This window comes from Syngnathoides biaculeatus, chromosome 20, assembly GCF_019802595.1.
Source record: "Syngnathoides biaculeatus isolate LvHL_M chromosome 20, ASM1980259v1, whole genome shotgun sequence".
In the NCBI taxonomy this organism is placed as follows: domain Eukaryota; kingdom Metazoa; phylum Chordata; class Actinopteri; order Syngnathiformes; family Syngnathidae; genus Syngnathoides; species Syngnathoides biaculeatus.
The window spans coordinates 2,756,977-2,773,575 of record NC_084659.1 but is presented as its reverse complement, the minus strand read 5'-3'; the positions used below and the strand labels follow the sequence as shown (position 1 = coordinate 2,773,575).

The 16,599-nt window shown below is 38.6% G+C and overlaps 1 protein-coding gene across 3 annotated transcripts in view; it reads right to left on the bottom strand.

Annotated features, from left to right (window-relative positions):
• Positions 1 to 6,101: 6,101 nt before the first annotated feature.
• The window catches only part of LOC133493620 (uncharacterized), a 31,592-nt gene continuing 21,094 nt past the window's right edge, over positions 6,102 to 16,599 (bottom strand). For 2 of the 3 annotated variants that reach the window (XM_061807176.1, XM_061807175.1), the window contains exons 3-4: positions 10,430 to 11,083; positions 6,102 to 9,716 (exon numbers count right to left, since the gene is read on the bottom strand). In XM_061807176.1, the coding sequence (XP_061663160.1) occupies positions 8,374 to 9,716; positions 10,430 to 11,083 (1,997 nt within the window). In that variant the 3' untranslated portion in view covers positions 6,102 to 8,373. The remainder of the gene's footprint in view (positions 9,717 to 10,429; positions 11,084 to 16,599) is intronic. The other variant, XR_009793062.1, reaches the window with a different exon arrangement.

Genomic DNA, 16,599 nt, shown 5'->3' with positions numbered 1-16,599 from the left:
GAGATATTTTTCTTCTATCTTGCAGAATTGTCTTAGTTCAACATGAACAGCTTTTTTTAAGATCATGCCAATACATTTAATTTCCTTTTTTTTTGCTGTTCAGAAGTCGATTTGCTTGTGTATTTTGGACCATTGTCCTGTTACAGAACCCAAGTGCGCTTCAACTTGAGATCACAAACTGATGGCTGAATATTCAACACCAGCCTTTTCTTGTAAAGAGGAGAACTCATGGTCCCCATCAATCACATCATCACAGTTTTCCAACACTATCCATTGCACTACCATCTCCATGTTTGACTCCTTATAGTGTTTTTTTTTTTACATGATGTGCTACCTACAGGTCGGCTATGATATATATTTAATAAAATAAATTTTTATCTCATCAGCCCATATATTCTCTCAAAAGTCTTGGGAATCATTCAGATCCTTTGTTTTTCTGTAAAAGTAAGGGAAGCATTTATGTTCTTCCTGAGCATCTGTGGTTTTGACCTTTGAAGTCTGCCATTGGTTCCTTTTTGTTAACTGAGGAAAGGGAGGCTTGAAGTTCTTTAGAAGTTTTCTTGCGTTTCTTTGTGGCATCCTTGATCACAATTGCTATTTTTATTGGTAATCTTCGTAGGGCGCCACTTCTGGGAAGGTTCATCACTGTTCCATGTTTCCTCCATTTGACGATAGACGCTCTTGCTTTGTTTCTCTGGAATCCTAAAGATTTAGAAATGACCGTTGAAACTCTTTCCAAATTTGTTACTTTATTTACTTTACACACAGGGCCGAGATACATTTCTGTCTAATAAATAAAATCACCATTGAAAACATCATTTTAAATTCACATATTACATTGGTCTATTTACATTTTTGGATGATTAAAGTGATGAGACAATGCAAAAATACAATAATTTGGAATGGGGACAGTATTTTTTTTGTTGTTGAATAATATTTTGTTCACTATTGGATGAACTGATGAGTATGTATTTGTGCAAACATAGTTGATAATTCTCCTAGTGTCTTTATGGCACCAGAAGTCCTAAATAGTGATTTGAAAATAGAGTTCACGAGTGAAAAAGCGGTGGACATTATTGGTGTATCCGCAGAGGCATATTCTGCATTCTGGGAAGATTTTTTGGAACAGTGTGAGGGGTGCGATGAACGAGTTCCCAGACTCAGGCCAGACTATTCTCTCCAAAAATGGCAAGCGCTTGGAAGAGTCTGGTTGAAATGATACCGGGACCACTAAATCTTACCTATCAGACTGTCACCGCCTTTTGTTCTTGCTTGTTTTCAAGGACTTGGTTCAGTGGATGATGAACTCTTGTCATTTTCAGAAAGTGAGCGAGGATCACTTGAAAAAGTCATTCAAGGCAACATTGATGACAGTGTTATGGAAGACCTGATAGAAATCTTTTCAAGAATGGGTTCACACTGCCTGCCCTCTACAGACAACATACGAGCTGCCACTCTAAAAGTTGCAGATAAAGCAGTTCTTCAAGAACCTAAGTACATAATTGACTGTTTCCATTCCAGTATTGACAAATCTGTGACAACATTGCTAATAAAAGAAAACATAATGAACCTTTATGAATCCAAGAGGCCACCAAACAAGAAAGTGGCCCAGATGATAAAACCATCAATTGAAACACGAAATCCGCAAGAGCAGACAGCTCTCAACCATTTGCTACACTATGTGAGAAGCATCGACCAACAAAAACCTGAAATTTTCTCGCACTTTTGCAGAGGAGCCACTGTGCTGTGCAAGAGAAAAACTGAAAATTACATTTAATAGACTGTATGGTTTAAGTCTAAGACCTGTAGAACACACCTGTGGATAAGAACTTGAATTACCTTGTACCTACAGCTCATACCCTGAGTTTCGCCAAGAGTTTGACAATGTTCTGTCTGGTGATTGCTACATGATTGATATTTTGTAATGAATGCAAGGAATCCATATCATATGAAGTTGTTATGGTTGTGACTCAAAGCACTTTGTTCATTCATATGTGAATTGTTTACATTGTTAACTACCTGTGTTGTTGTGTTGCTACACAATGGATATTTTGTAATGAAAGCAAGGGATCCATATCATGAAGTTATGTTTGTCACTCAAAGCACTTTGTTCTTTCATATGGGACAACGGTTTTTGTTTTCAAATTGTTTACATTAAGTACGTGTGCTGTAATACGTTACAACAGAATATTGTAATTGACAATTTTCTCAGGTTCAAGAGAAGGTGAAAGGCTTTTAAAAAGTGATGTTAACTTCTTTCAAGCACCATTTGCTCATTTAGCATGTTTTTATTGTTCCTTTTATTTAATTGTTCAGTTGGTTTAAAGGCATTTAAAAATAAATTTTTGATACAAATAGAAAGACAGCTTTATGGGCTCGGATCACTACAGGTTTGGAAAATCAGAAGAACCCAATTGTTTCAATTAAACATTTTGTGGGTTATCCTGACCGGATGCAAGAGAATCTACAGAGACATGAAGCAAAAACAATTGTTGGGCCAGTATATATATATTTTAAAATAGGTATAATAGATTAACGGGGATTCACAATGAAAGTGGTGTTCTGAGAGAAACCACAACCACAGTGTGGCCTTCAACCAAAAAAAAAAGCTGACAGCCCTGCAATAAACCATGGTGGATTGTGAATACCTGTTTAAACAAATGTTCAGTTACGGAGTCCAAAGGTAGTTAGGTCTCAACTTAGAGGGCAGTTATTATCTCATGCCTCAAATGGAGGTAAAGATCCAATGCCTGATCAGGATCAGCTGGAAGATTTATTTGTGACTCCACCATCAGAATATTGCAGATGTTGTAGATGTCTGTCCCATGGCAGTGCTGGACGAAATCTGCAGTCACTCCAACACAACTGTACATCTATTTTGTCAACTGGGGATATGCAGTCACAAGTTGAGTAGAGTTCTGGGAATGCGTACATGATTTGGGGATGGGCACTGGGTACCCTGGGATTCTTCGACGGTCTGTGTGCATCCCACACACGGATGGTCTCATCTAATTCATCCTGGGGAAGGGGGTAATGATGCTGCATTATAGATCGTAAGAGAACAGTTTATTATTTATGTTGTGTCTGGCATTTTGGAAATAGGATATCTTGAACCAAATCATTTTAAAAGTTGCTGTTTTTCTTAAGCAAATTTGGGGGTAACTTGAAATAAAATGTCCAAGAGCAGAGAAATAGAAGCATAGATTTAGATGTGTCACTACCATGTAACGCTCCGGACCTGATGTGTACACAACTATTGGGGCAAAAATACATTGCTGGCCAAAAGTCACTGAACCCTTTAGTTAGGTAAGACAGAAGGTCATTGAATCAATTGACCCCTCCGTAGAAATTGCATCATCCGCGTCGCTGACCAATCAGAGGCCAGAGATCTGCATAAACCATGCCCCTTTTGGCGTCCACCGTTACCTCAGACAACGTTGCATGGTCCAGTATAGCTTTTGTTAGCGTTTTATCGCGTATTTGGGTTCTTTAACAATAGATATGGTTAAGAGGTGTAGTCACGGATTTTTAATAGTGACGACAGGTACCCTGAAAGGCTAGTTGGTGGAGTTCAATTCGCACCCTTTCCAAAACCGAAGACCCAGTACGAAAAATGTCTTCGATGGATCAAACTTTGCGGAAGACGGCATGATCAACTGAATCCATCTAAACTCAACCGGAACAGAAGACCCAGTACGAAAAATGTCTTTGATGGATCAAACTTTGTGGAAGACGGCATGATCAACTGAATCCATCTAAAATCAACCGGAACAGAAGACCGAGTACGAAAAATGTCTTCGATGGATCAAACTTTGTGGAAGATCGTATGATCAACTGAATCCATCTAAAATCAACCGGAACAGATATGTTCGCACGAAGGTAAGCCCTATATTTGATTTTCAATACATGCCTCATATAAATGAATTAGCAGTTCTTCGCTTGCATAACATAGCTACGTGTGAATGATTGACACACTTGATCTGTGTTGAGCGATATTTTGTGAGGACCTGACTGCACAAACGTGTCTTTGTTGGCGGTGAGCTAAGCTAAACCGGACTAGCGAGTCCTAAAAGCCTTCGACGTGCACCGAGACACCAAGACTGAAGGAAGGATGTTTAAGGACACTAAAGTAGTGATTGTCATACTCGGTCAGGACTTACGTAGGTTCGCCACTAATTCAAGAATAATTATTGAGGGGAGCGCGTGACGTTACACAAAGAAAACGAGAGAAACAACTCGTAAATCAAGCCTCGCCTTCTTTTCCTTCATACGGCGGTTCACAAAAGGCTATACAGATTCTGCACACAAGTGTGATAAGTAACACGAAAATAGGAAACTGTCAATGACAAATTCGTCTTTGGGTTATAATATATTATATTATGTGGCTTCTCGGTCTTCCTCTGACTCCGGAAAGATCTCGCGCTAATATCGATGGTTTCTCCATCGATATGCATGGAAATACCATTGAAATACCACTCGCTGAAATACTTGAAGCCCTGTTGTCTGCTTTTCAACGATATTTCACTATTCGCTAAGAATGCGAGTGAGAAATCAGATGGTAAATCGGACAATTTCGCTCTATTCTTTTCTTCCTGCGCCGCCATTTTTGCTAAGTGTTTGCAATCATTATAAAATGGAAGAAGCTAAATTGTCGATCAATCTCAATCGGAGTGGAGCCCCATGCAAGATATCAACTCGTGGGGTCTCAATGATGGTGAGGAATCACCACAGGACTACACAACAGGAGTTGGTCAATGGCCTGAAAAGAGCTGGAACCACCGTTTCCATGGTGACTGTTGGTAATACACTAAGACGTCATGGTTTGAAATCATGCATGGCACGGAAGGTTCCCCTGCTTAAACCAGCACATGTCAAGGCCCGCCTCAAGTTTGCCAATGACCATTTGGATGATACAGAAGACTCATGGGAGAAGGTTTTGTGGTCAGATGAGGCCAAAATGAAACTTTTTGGTCATAATTCCACTAACCGTGTTTGGAGGAAGATGAATGATGAGTTCCATCCCAAGAACACCACCCTTACTGTGAAGCATGTGCGTGGTAGCATCATGGTCTGGGGGTGTTTTTCTGCATATGGGACAGGACGACTGCACTGTATTATGGAGAGGATGACCGCGGCCATGTATTGTGAGATTTTGGGGAACAACCTCTTTCCCTCAGTCAGAGTATTGAAAATGGGTCGTGCCTGGGTCTTTCAACATGACAATGACCCAAAGGCTTGGCTGATATATGCTACTCACCTATCTATAACGTAACACAAGAACAAAATGTGAATTGTATTATCCAACAAGAACAACAAAAAGAAGTCTAGGGACCAGGTCCCTCATTTGGGCAAGCGTACATACAGCAAAGCTGCACATGTACACTTACAGATACAATAAACATACCGTCAAATAGTTGCAGGGTGTGGTAGATGAAGTTTCTCTCGTGGAAACTAATAGGCTTTTGAGTTGTAAAAATGTGAAGTTGCAAACTGCTTCTGGTCTTCAGAATACTCATGAGCAGGTCTCTTGAACAACACCATAGGGATGTCTAGAATTTGAACAGATTATAAATATTGACAATATAGCAAACCATAAAGTAGGTCTGCTTTGATTATATTAGCAACACAGTTTACTATAAACATTGGAAAGTTCTTAAAAGCAGTAGCTTTTATCTTTCAAAATTGTATTATGCCCATCACTTTTTATGGAAATAAACGTACCTTTGTAAGCCTCCAGCATCTGGAGATTATCATCAGCTTCTTCTCCTCTGCCAGGTCATGTAACATCTTGCCAATGCAGACCTTGGCAAGCATCCCCCGACGCTTTATATTGTGGAGATCATTCTGCATCTCCTCTAGCTTCTGGAGGGCGTTATGGTACTTCTGCTTGAGGGTATCAAGCTGGAAGACGTAACTGTGATCTGAAGTTACATCCTCCACACAAGCACCAAGGTTTGCTGGGGCTGGTTGCTCTTTCATGGATTCCAAGGGGGAAGTACTTTCTGTGACTAGCTGGCCTGAAGTGGTTTTTCTGAATATAAAAACACACTATAAAATACCCATTTATACAGATATGAGTCTACGGTATTATAGGTTCCTACCTCCAGCTTCCAAGAAAAAAACAGGTAACATCGCAGTCTTCTTGAGCAGCTTCAAATGCCTGTGCTTGGAGAGATAGAAGTCCTCTTCTCTGAAGTGTTCAGAAGAAACAAAATCAGATCTTGATGGCACCCATTGCATCTTCGTCACTGCACCAATGCGGTTGATGGCACTCACCCATAATAGCTGACGATGCTTATCTGATGGTATTCTGGAGTAATATAAAAAGTTCTCAAGATATAATTTCTGTGGCAATGTTGTACACATCAAACTATTAGTCCTATCCAATAACTAGTTACACTGGGTCATAAAATAAAGCTGTGACTAATAATAAAAAGTAGTCATTCATAAATTTCAGGATAAGTAATGTTACCCAAGCTTCAAGTTCAAGCCTACGGCCTAATGAAGGTTAAAGTGAAACACACTTACCGGTGAAAAGTTACTTCTTTGCGACCGCTTGCACGGTTTTGACAGTGAACAGCACAACATGAATTAACCATTTTAACACCAAAAAAGCTATTCCAACTAATTTTAATGTTATTATGTTTCACGATGTACAATTGTTAGGATGTCAACTCTACAGGGAAATCGTGCCCAAAGCAATGTTTTGCCCTGATCGGACGTTGAAGCCGAAATACCGGCCTGTGCGGGGTCTGGTTTTTAATTCTACGTCATTGGCTAGGAGGGACGTCAATGACTCGTAACGCACTTGTTTTCGTCACCGAATCCACTGTCATACGCTCACGCACTCGCACTGTACAACTTCTTCGCAGAATAACCACCACCAAGAAACGGATGGCCAGTGCCAGTGAAAAGAAAACGAGTTGTTTTGTCAATCAAAACAAAACAAGAAATGCTTGAAATATGATAAAGGCATGGGTGCATGTGGCCTCTTGCGCTTTCTCCAGAGGATTTTCATAGGATTGAAGTGGAGGTTGAACCTGAAGTTGAGGAAACTGTTTCGCTGGGAAAGGCTAAGGACATCGACAAGTTGGTTCAGGAGCGCGATGAGGATCTTTCTACGGAGGAGCTAAAGGAGCTGGAGGCGATGCAACACACAACGATGCAGGAGCAGTTTGCGGTGTAGAGAAGGAGGCATCCACTATTCCGTCAAACAGAATAAAAGAAGTGTTGCCGAAATTCCATGACATTTACAAGTTTATTCAAAATAACTAGTTAACTAGTCGTACTATCGTTCACTTCGATGACATTTGCCTTGGACATTTTCGCAAGATTATTAAAAGCCGTCAAAGGCAAACATCTTTGGATGTGTACTTCAAAAAATGTTGGAAGTTGAAAAAAAAGTTAAAGATGGTAATGTCTGTTTTGAATTTACAGTTTGTGTAATTTTTTTCATTTTAGTGGAATTAAGTTGTGTGTGTGTGCCTCCTCCTTCGTCCGCCACAATGCCTTTTGCTTGTCACTCACCCTTCTCTTCGTATCAATGCTGAACGACAAAGGTAAATGAGCATACATTATTATTATTCTTTACATTATGTACTTTGGTTCCAGCGGGAGGGGGCGGGTTTGGAATGGATTAGGGCTATTTACATATAAAATGCTTCAACTTGTGAAAAATTAAGGTTACGAAATTACTTCTGGAACTGATTAATTTCGTCAGTAGAGGTACCACTGTATCTAGTTACTAAGGACAATTCAGGATACGTATGGCAAAAAACAGGTGCTGAATTCGCAGCCTCCAAATTCCACCCAACATTAACACCCTGTATCTTTGTTTGAAAGATGCGCAATTGAGCTCCTCTCCCTATTGGCTATCACGGAGCATCTTCCTGGCATCTCAATGGCTAGGAGGGATGTCAATCTTCACCCATGATTGTTGTCGTTTCCCTTGAACACTCAAACTTCACCGAATCACACACAACTGCTTTCAAACACTAGCGCACAATGGTAAAGTACAACTTTTTGAGTTTTTCGTGTTTTTTTTGCAAGTTTATTCATCTCTTTTTTCTATTCAGTGTATTAAAAAAAGTCATTTTTGTACACAGTTATAGAGGAGTTGAAATTTTGAAGGGATTTATTAAATTTAAAAGGTCGTAAGCAATTATTGATTTTTGAATTCTATAATGGGGATAGAACAAAAAAACAGGTAATGAACAGTTAAGGAAGTCAAATATTTCATTTATTAACAAGCTATATGAATTTTGCTCTCTTTTATAATCGGAAATCATTTTGATCCAAAAAATGTTGATGGTTACACTATGAAGTAAAATACAACAGCTTCTATGTGCTTAAAAAAAGTTTGCAAACTATACATCAATTGAAAGGTGCAGCCGAAGCGCAAAAATTAGCCAAACAGCAGCATACAGTTACAATTTTGTCTACTGCAGGGGTGCTACCATTTGGACTTAATAAATAACCCATTGGAAATGTTCCAGATAAGATTGTGTATTTATTTCTAACTAAACTCATAACACGCTCTACATGAATTCTCACATGTGCAATACTGCGTGTTCTCTCAGTCTCTAATCTTGGCAACTGAGATCTCCCTTTGGTGAATCCAGGTATTTTTACCTCAGCACACATAAAACCAAGACACTGTTTTGTGTCAAAACCACGATATGCAAGCACTACATCTCCTGGAAGAAGTTTTTTTAATAACCCACAGTTTTCAGTAATGTACTTATCACTTGTACGACCTCCCCAACCTTTTGAAATGAACGAAACTGAACCCTGAGGAGTCATTCCAAGAAGATATTTGACAGTGTTGTGGTGCTTATCAGACGACCATGTTTGAGCACGGGATTTCAAATCTGAAGGCCTCTCAATCAAAATTTCCAAACAGCTAATGATAACACGCACTTTTAAGGAAAAATATTTTCTAAATTCTAGCGGCATTGACATTCTCAAGTCTTCTCTTTCCGGCCAGTAAATATATCTTTGTAGCCTGATGTACATAACATGGATAACAGACAAAAATGTAGAAGAAACAGTTGCTTGAGACACATCAAATCTATATGCCAGGTCTTGTTCAAAAAAATTGTGTCTCAGTTTCATCAAGGCTAAAATGAACTTTTGAAACTTACTTAAAGAACGATGTGTGTGTGTACGCTCTGGAATGAATTCTTCAATGTATTCAAAAATAGCGATCAATGTTTTGTAGCTCTGAAGACCTGTATAATAGTTCACCTTTTTGTCATTGTCTTTGAAAGTCTCCTGTGTTATTCTCGATCTGCCTAATGCAGATTTTAGATTAGAATTTTCAATTAAAAGTCTTTGATATCCCTCACTTTTCATCTTGCATTGTTGGGAACTGCACGATTGTTTTTCAGCAGATTCAGATGTTAAATTTTTTGATCGAGATGATGTCGCATCATCTGATAATGATGACTTGTCCACACATTTTGAAGATGAGTCAGTCACAGGTGTTTCTGAATGTGTGGCTTGCTTTGCATATGAATGTTCACCTTGTATACATGACAACTCCAACAGAGCTTGTGCAGTTGGGTGTTTTCTGTTTTGCATTTGCTTGGACCTTGTCATATGTTTTGTAGATTTATGTGTTTGTACCCTTGATGACCTGTTAAACTTTTCTGCAGCAAGCTTTAGGGAAGGGGCCCGATCAGAATGTCTCTTATCAAAAAGACCTGCTGGTTTACCTGTAAAAAGTAAAAGAAAAAAATTGGGCTTTGCATAACCTCACATTGTGGTAGTAGTCATTATATCACAAGGTCTGTCACATTAAAAATATCTGAATGAAAACCAATGTACTTTAAGTGAAGCCAAGCCACTGCCAATTTTGAAAAATGACAGTCATGTAACATTATCTTGTCATTTCCATCACTACTTATGAAACTGGAAGCAAAACAACTTGCAAAACCGAAGTCAATGAATCCATTTAACCTTTCCATTTGCTGTATCCAATAACATTGATATCTGGCAAACTAGAATTATGGCTCATAACACAAATTTACAAATGCTTGTATAACAAATGACCACTACTACGATATCTAACATAAAAACTTTCTTTGAACAGTTTATATGAAAAAGTTATACAGAAAATACAAAGCACATTCACGGATAAAAGAGTCTGCCAATTAACTGAGCAGGGAAAAAAAACTCTCACTCGTGTGTGTTCTTGTGTGTATTTTTAAGTTTCCCTCCTGAGTAAATATTTGACCCAAAACTGAGAAACAAAAAAGTTTTCACAGGTGTGGGTTCTTCGTTTTTTTTCTCCCGTTTTCACAACCAAGCAAATCACACCAAAAAATAGCAGGAAAAAGGTTTTCACCAGTAGGTGTTCTTGTGTGTATTAAGTTTTGTTTCTCACAGAATCTTTGACCACAAATTAAAGAAGAAAAAAGTTTCTCACCATTGTGGGTTCTTGCGTGTCTTAAGTGTTGCTTCCGAGAGAATCTTTGACCACAAACTAAGCAGGCAAAAAGTTTCTCACCGCTGTGTGTTTTCATGTGTTTTTTCAAACTACTGTCATTCACAAATGTTTTGCCACACTGAGAACAGTTCCATTGTTTTTTGTCAGTCTGAAGTGTCATATTAATTTGAGCCTGTCCCCTTTCATCATCATAGTCAGAAGAATGTGATGTTGCGTCATCACTGTCTGATGAGGTAGCTAAGAGGCCATCTGGCTGTGATCCTCCACAGTGGGTTCCATCACCTTCTGTTGCTATGTGTTGACTTGAGCTGCTGTTTGGGGGCTCCGCCCCTCTACGCTCCTCACTTTGACCTTCATCTACTCTCCTCAAAGGGACACCAATCAATGGAAACTTGATGTCCTCTTCTACTTCATGTCTGATGTGAAGGTACTCTTCTGCATCCTCGTTTTTAACAGGAGCAGGATCCAATTTCTCTCCTTCCTTAATGTGGGGGTGTGCTCCTTCCCCCTGCTTTTTCACTAAATTGGGCTCCTCTTCCTCTTTGATGTGGTGGACCTCTTCATCCTCTACTTCCTTTATATTGTGAGGGATCTCTGGCTTCTGTCGCTCACGATGAAGATATTCAGTGATGTCTGCAAGACAAGAAGACAGAGTATGGTATCGTCATCATCATGTCATCATCATCGTATCATCGTGTACACCTCAGCAATGTCATCGTTCAGAAAACAAATCAACAAATCAGCAAACTGGTTTGAAACTTATGCTCTGGATATAAGACCTGCAGTTGAAGCAAGAAGGCGACGATGTCTGCCAATAAAAAACTTGCCCCAACGAACAGAACATGCTGACACTACAGGAAAACCACTGCAAAGACCACCAAATTGCGTGGCGGTGTGCCAATGACTATTGGCTTCAGCTCTGCGTCAAGGGCCAGACTGCAGCTAGCACAGGCAACATCAAGGGGATGTATGATGGCATCATGCAGGCTCTTGGACCAAAACATGTACCACAAGACATGAGGGATGCCAACATTGTCACATTATACAAGAAAAAATGTGACAGGTGTGACTGTAACAACTACGATGACATCTCCTTGAGCATTGTTGGGAAGCTATTTGCTGAAGTTCCGCTAACGAGACTCAAGGTGCTTGTAGCAAGAACATACCCCGAACCTCATTGTGGCTTCCGTGCCAACAAGTCCACCATCGACATGGTCTTCTCCCTGAGACACCTGCAGGAGAAATGGAGAAAAGACTGCTGCTCTTTGTACCCTTTATAGACTTGACAAAGGCCTTCAATCCAGTCAGCAGGGATGCCCTCTTCAAGATCCTGCCAAAAGATTCCCACCTAGGCTCCTGAACATCATCAAATCCTTCCACGACGGCATGACTGGCACTGTCATCTTTGATGGCTCAATCAAGAGTAGTGTGAAACAGGGCTGCGTCCTAGCTCCAACATTGTTAGGAATATTTTTCACTGTTCTGTTGAAGCACACCTTCGGATCAGCCACTGAGGGCATCTATCGTCGAACTAGATCAGACGGCTAACTCTATAACCTCTCCCGATTCAAGGCCAAGTCCAAGGTTCAATAGAAATGCCTTTGTGATGTCATTTTCGCCAAGGACGCATCAATCATGACCCATACAGCAGAGGAGCTTTAATTGCTCCAAGTATTCTCCTGCCTGTCTCTATGATCACTTTTGGTATAGTAGTCCAGTCTTCCGGGAGCTCCTCCTGTCCAACGAGAGCCTGTCTCACGTCTTTCCGAAAGGCCGCACAACATTCTTCCTTTCTCAGCTTTCACCACATGGATCCTTTGTATTCTTAATCTTCCTACCCACCACCAGACTCATCCTACATACTACGATTGTATGTTGTCGAGCTACACTCTCCCCTTACAGACAGTAACCTCCTTCAGATTACATCATCTGTACAAAATATAATCCACCTGCGTGCTTCTACCTCCACTTTTGTGGGTCACCCTATATTCCTGCCTCTTCTGGAAAAAAAAAAAATCACTACTGCCATTACCATCCTTTTTGCAAAATCCACCACCATCTGTCCCTCAAAATTCATTTCCTGGATGCCGTACTTATCCATCACTTCTTCATCGCCCCTGTTTCCTTCGCCAACATGTCCATTGAAATCTGCACCAATCACAACTCTTGCTGTCTGGGATGGTCAGAACTACTTCATCTCGTCCCTTCCAGAATTTCTTTCAACTCTTGGTCGTGTCCTCCCTGTGGAGCATAGCTGCTTATCACACTGTACATAAGACCAATTTCAAATTTCAGCCTCATCATTCAATCTGATAACTCTTTTCACCTCCAAGACATTCTTACCCAGCTCTTCCTTTAAAATAACACCTACTCCAGTTCTCTTCCTATCTACTCCATGGTTAAATAATTTAAACCCTGCTCCTAAACTTCCAACCTTACTACCTTTCCACCTGGTCTCCTGGATGGACAATATATCAACCTTTCTCCTAATCATCATGTCAACAAACTCCTGAGCTTTTTCTATCATAGGCCCAACAGTCAAAGTCACGACAGTCAGTTGTAGGCTCTGTGCATTCCTGTTCTTCTAAATTTGCTGTCATCCTCGTCTTTGTCTTCGACCCACGGTAGCTGAATTTCCACCAATACCCTGCAGGTTAGCGGTACCAGGGGCAGGCGTTGTTAACCCGGGCCACAACCAATCCCATATAGGATTCTTTAGATGAACGCTCATATTTCTTCCACAGAGTTTTACGTTGGATGCCCTTCCTGATGCACCCCTCTGCATTTATCTGGGCTTGGGACTGGCCTACAGATACAGACATGCAACTACAATGAAATTTAAGACCCCGCCATGATTTCCAAGTGGGTGAACTTGCAATATAGCAGGGTGTTCAAATACTTATTTTATTCACTGTAGATGATATGTGGATCACCTCTAACAACAGACTCCTCGACAGTATGTAGCGTTTTTTACGATGAACTGGGTCTTTTGGAACCATGTGAAGAGTAAATCTATCCTCCCGAGTGTTCGAACACTATCTAGCAATAAAACGAGCCAGCATTTAACTAACATGAAGGAACAAAGAGCTACCTTCCAACAGGTAAAACTGGTATACACACAATGAGTGTGCTCCTGCTGATAACGTCACTTCCTGCTTCTTCTCCAAAACAAATCCCTCAATAGGATTTTCATGGCGGGAGTTACAAAAAGACATGTATGTCAAATTTATGTTGTGTGGTGAAAAAAACGGATGGGTACATTCCGGCTGCCTTTTTTTTTAATTTAAAAAAACTACTAAAAACCATGCTTTTCGTGTCAGTGGCTCTTTAACAAATTTACTGAATGCCTTCGAAGGAGGGGATGATCTGTCGAGGACCCCAGTGCTGAAGTGGTCGTGATGTTCATCACTCATTTTCCCGACCCCAATCTCGCCATAACTTTTCAGTTAAAAGCGCCTCAGCGATGGACCGCAGCAGAGATTCGGGAGCGTTTGGACAGCCATATGAGGAATGTGCAGAAGACGACAGCTCAGTCCCGACACATAATGGGTTTGTCATCTTATGTTCAGAGCCCGGTGACCGCCTGATTTTATTCATTCAACTCTGTCATGTCCCAGTCTTCATCAGTGTCTTGTGAGCCAGAATGCCTCTCGCCTGTCTCTCTGCCTACATCTGCTTTGGCTCACAACCATTCCATGTCAAATGAGATGATGGTGTGTTCACACGGGCCTGCTGGTTTTTTTCTTCCTGCTGCCATCACCTCTTTAGCTCCAATGGCTACTGAGCCTAGTGTCCCACATGTTATGCCTACGTTTGACAAAGTGCTGTCCTTGTACAACACAGAGATTAAAGTGGACTTTCGTGAAAATTCCTGAAAATACAAATATGGGCACAAGGGGTGTCTGGGAAATTTTTGAAAAAAAATAGATGGCTGTGGTGCATTCTGGCGATATCTGTGACCAAAATTCATACAAAAATTGAAAGTAAAATTTCCAAGTCCTGACCAAAAAAAAAAAAATTGGGCAGAAGTTCCCCAAGGACCAAACCCAGATTTTTTTGCACCCCATCCCCCTATCACTGCATAGCACAAAATCACATTTCTCATTAAACTATGCCATCTGATCTCAAGACAAATGAATTAAGTGAACTATTCAGGAAAAAGACATCTAAATTTGTCCTTTTCTCCACATTATACATATTATAGTAGATACACACACACACACACACACACACACACACACACACACACACACACACACACATATATATCTATATATATACACACACACACACATATACACACACATATACACACACACACGGTATGTATATATATATATATATACATATATATACACACACTCACATTATATACATACATACATATATGTATATATATACACACGCACATATATATACATACATACATATATATATATATATATACACACACGCACATATATATACACACATATATATAGACACACACACACACATATAGATAGATATATATATACACCACACACACACACACACAGATAGATATATATATAGATATATATATATATAACACACACACACACACACATAATACATAACATACAACTATATATACATATATATATATATATACACACACATATACACACACACATACATACAATATAACACAACACATATATACACACACACACATACATACACACACACACATACATACATATATATATACACATATATCACACACACACACATATATATATACACACACACACACACACATATACATACATCTATACATACATACAAATATATACATACATCTATACATACATCTATACATATATACATACATCTATACATACATCTATACATACATCCATACGAATATATACATACGTATATATACATACGTATATATACATACGTATATACACATACGTATATACATACATACGTATATATACATACGTATATACATACACGTATATTACATACGTATATACACATACGTATATATACATACGTATATACATACATACGTATTATAACATACGTATATACATACATACGTATATATACATACGTATATACTACATACGTATATATACATACGTATATACATACATACGTATATACATACATACGTATATACATACATACGTATATACATACATACGTATATACATACATACGTATATATACATACGTATATACATACACATACGTATATATACATACGTATATATACATACGTATATATACATACGTATATCATACATACGTATATATACATACGTATATACATACATACGTATATATACATACGTATATACATACATACGTATATATACATACGTATATACATACATACGTATATATACATACGTATATACATACATACGTATATATACATACGTATATACATACATACGTATATATACATACGTATATACATACATACGTATATATACATACGTATATACATACATACGTATATATACATACGTATATACATACATACGTATATACATACATACGTATATACATACGTATATACATACGTATATACATACGTTATATACATACGTATATACATACGTATATACATACGTATATACATACGTATATCATATATGTACATACGTATATACATATATGTACATACATACATACGTATATACATACGTATATACATATATATATGTACATGCATACATACATACATACGTACATACATACATACATACATACGTACGTACATACATACATACATACATACATACGTACGTACATACGTACATATATATGTACATACGTACATACGTACATATATATGTACATACGTACATACGTACATATATATGTACATATACATACGTACATATATATGTACATACATACATACATATATATGTACATACATACATACATATATATGTACATACATACATACATATATATGTACATACATACATACATATATATGTACATACATACATACATACATACATATGTACATACATACATACATATGTACATACATACATACATACATATGTACATACATACATACATATATATGTACATACATACATACATACATATGTACATACATACATACATATATATGTACATACATACATACA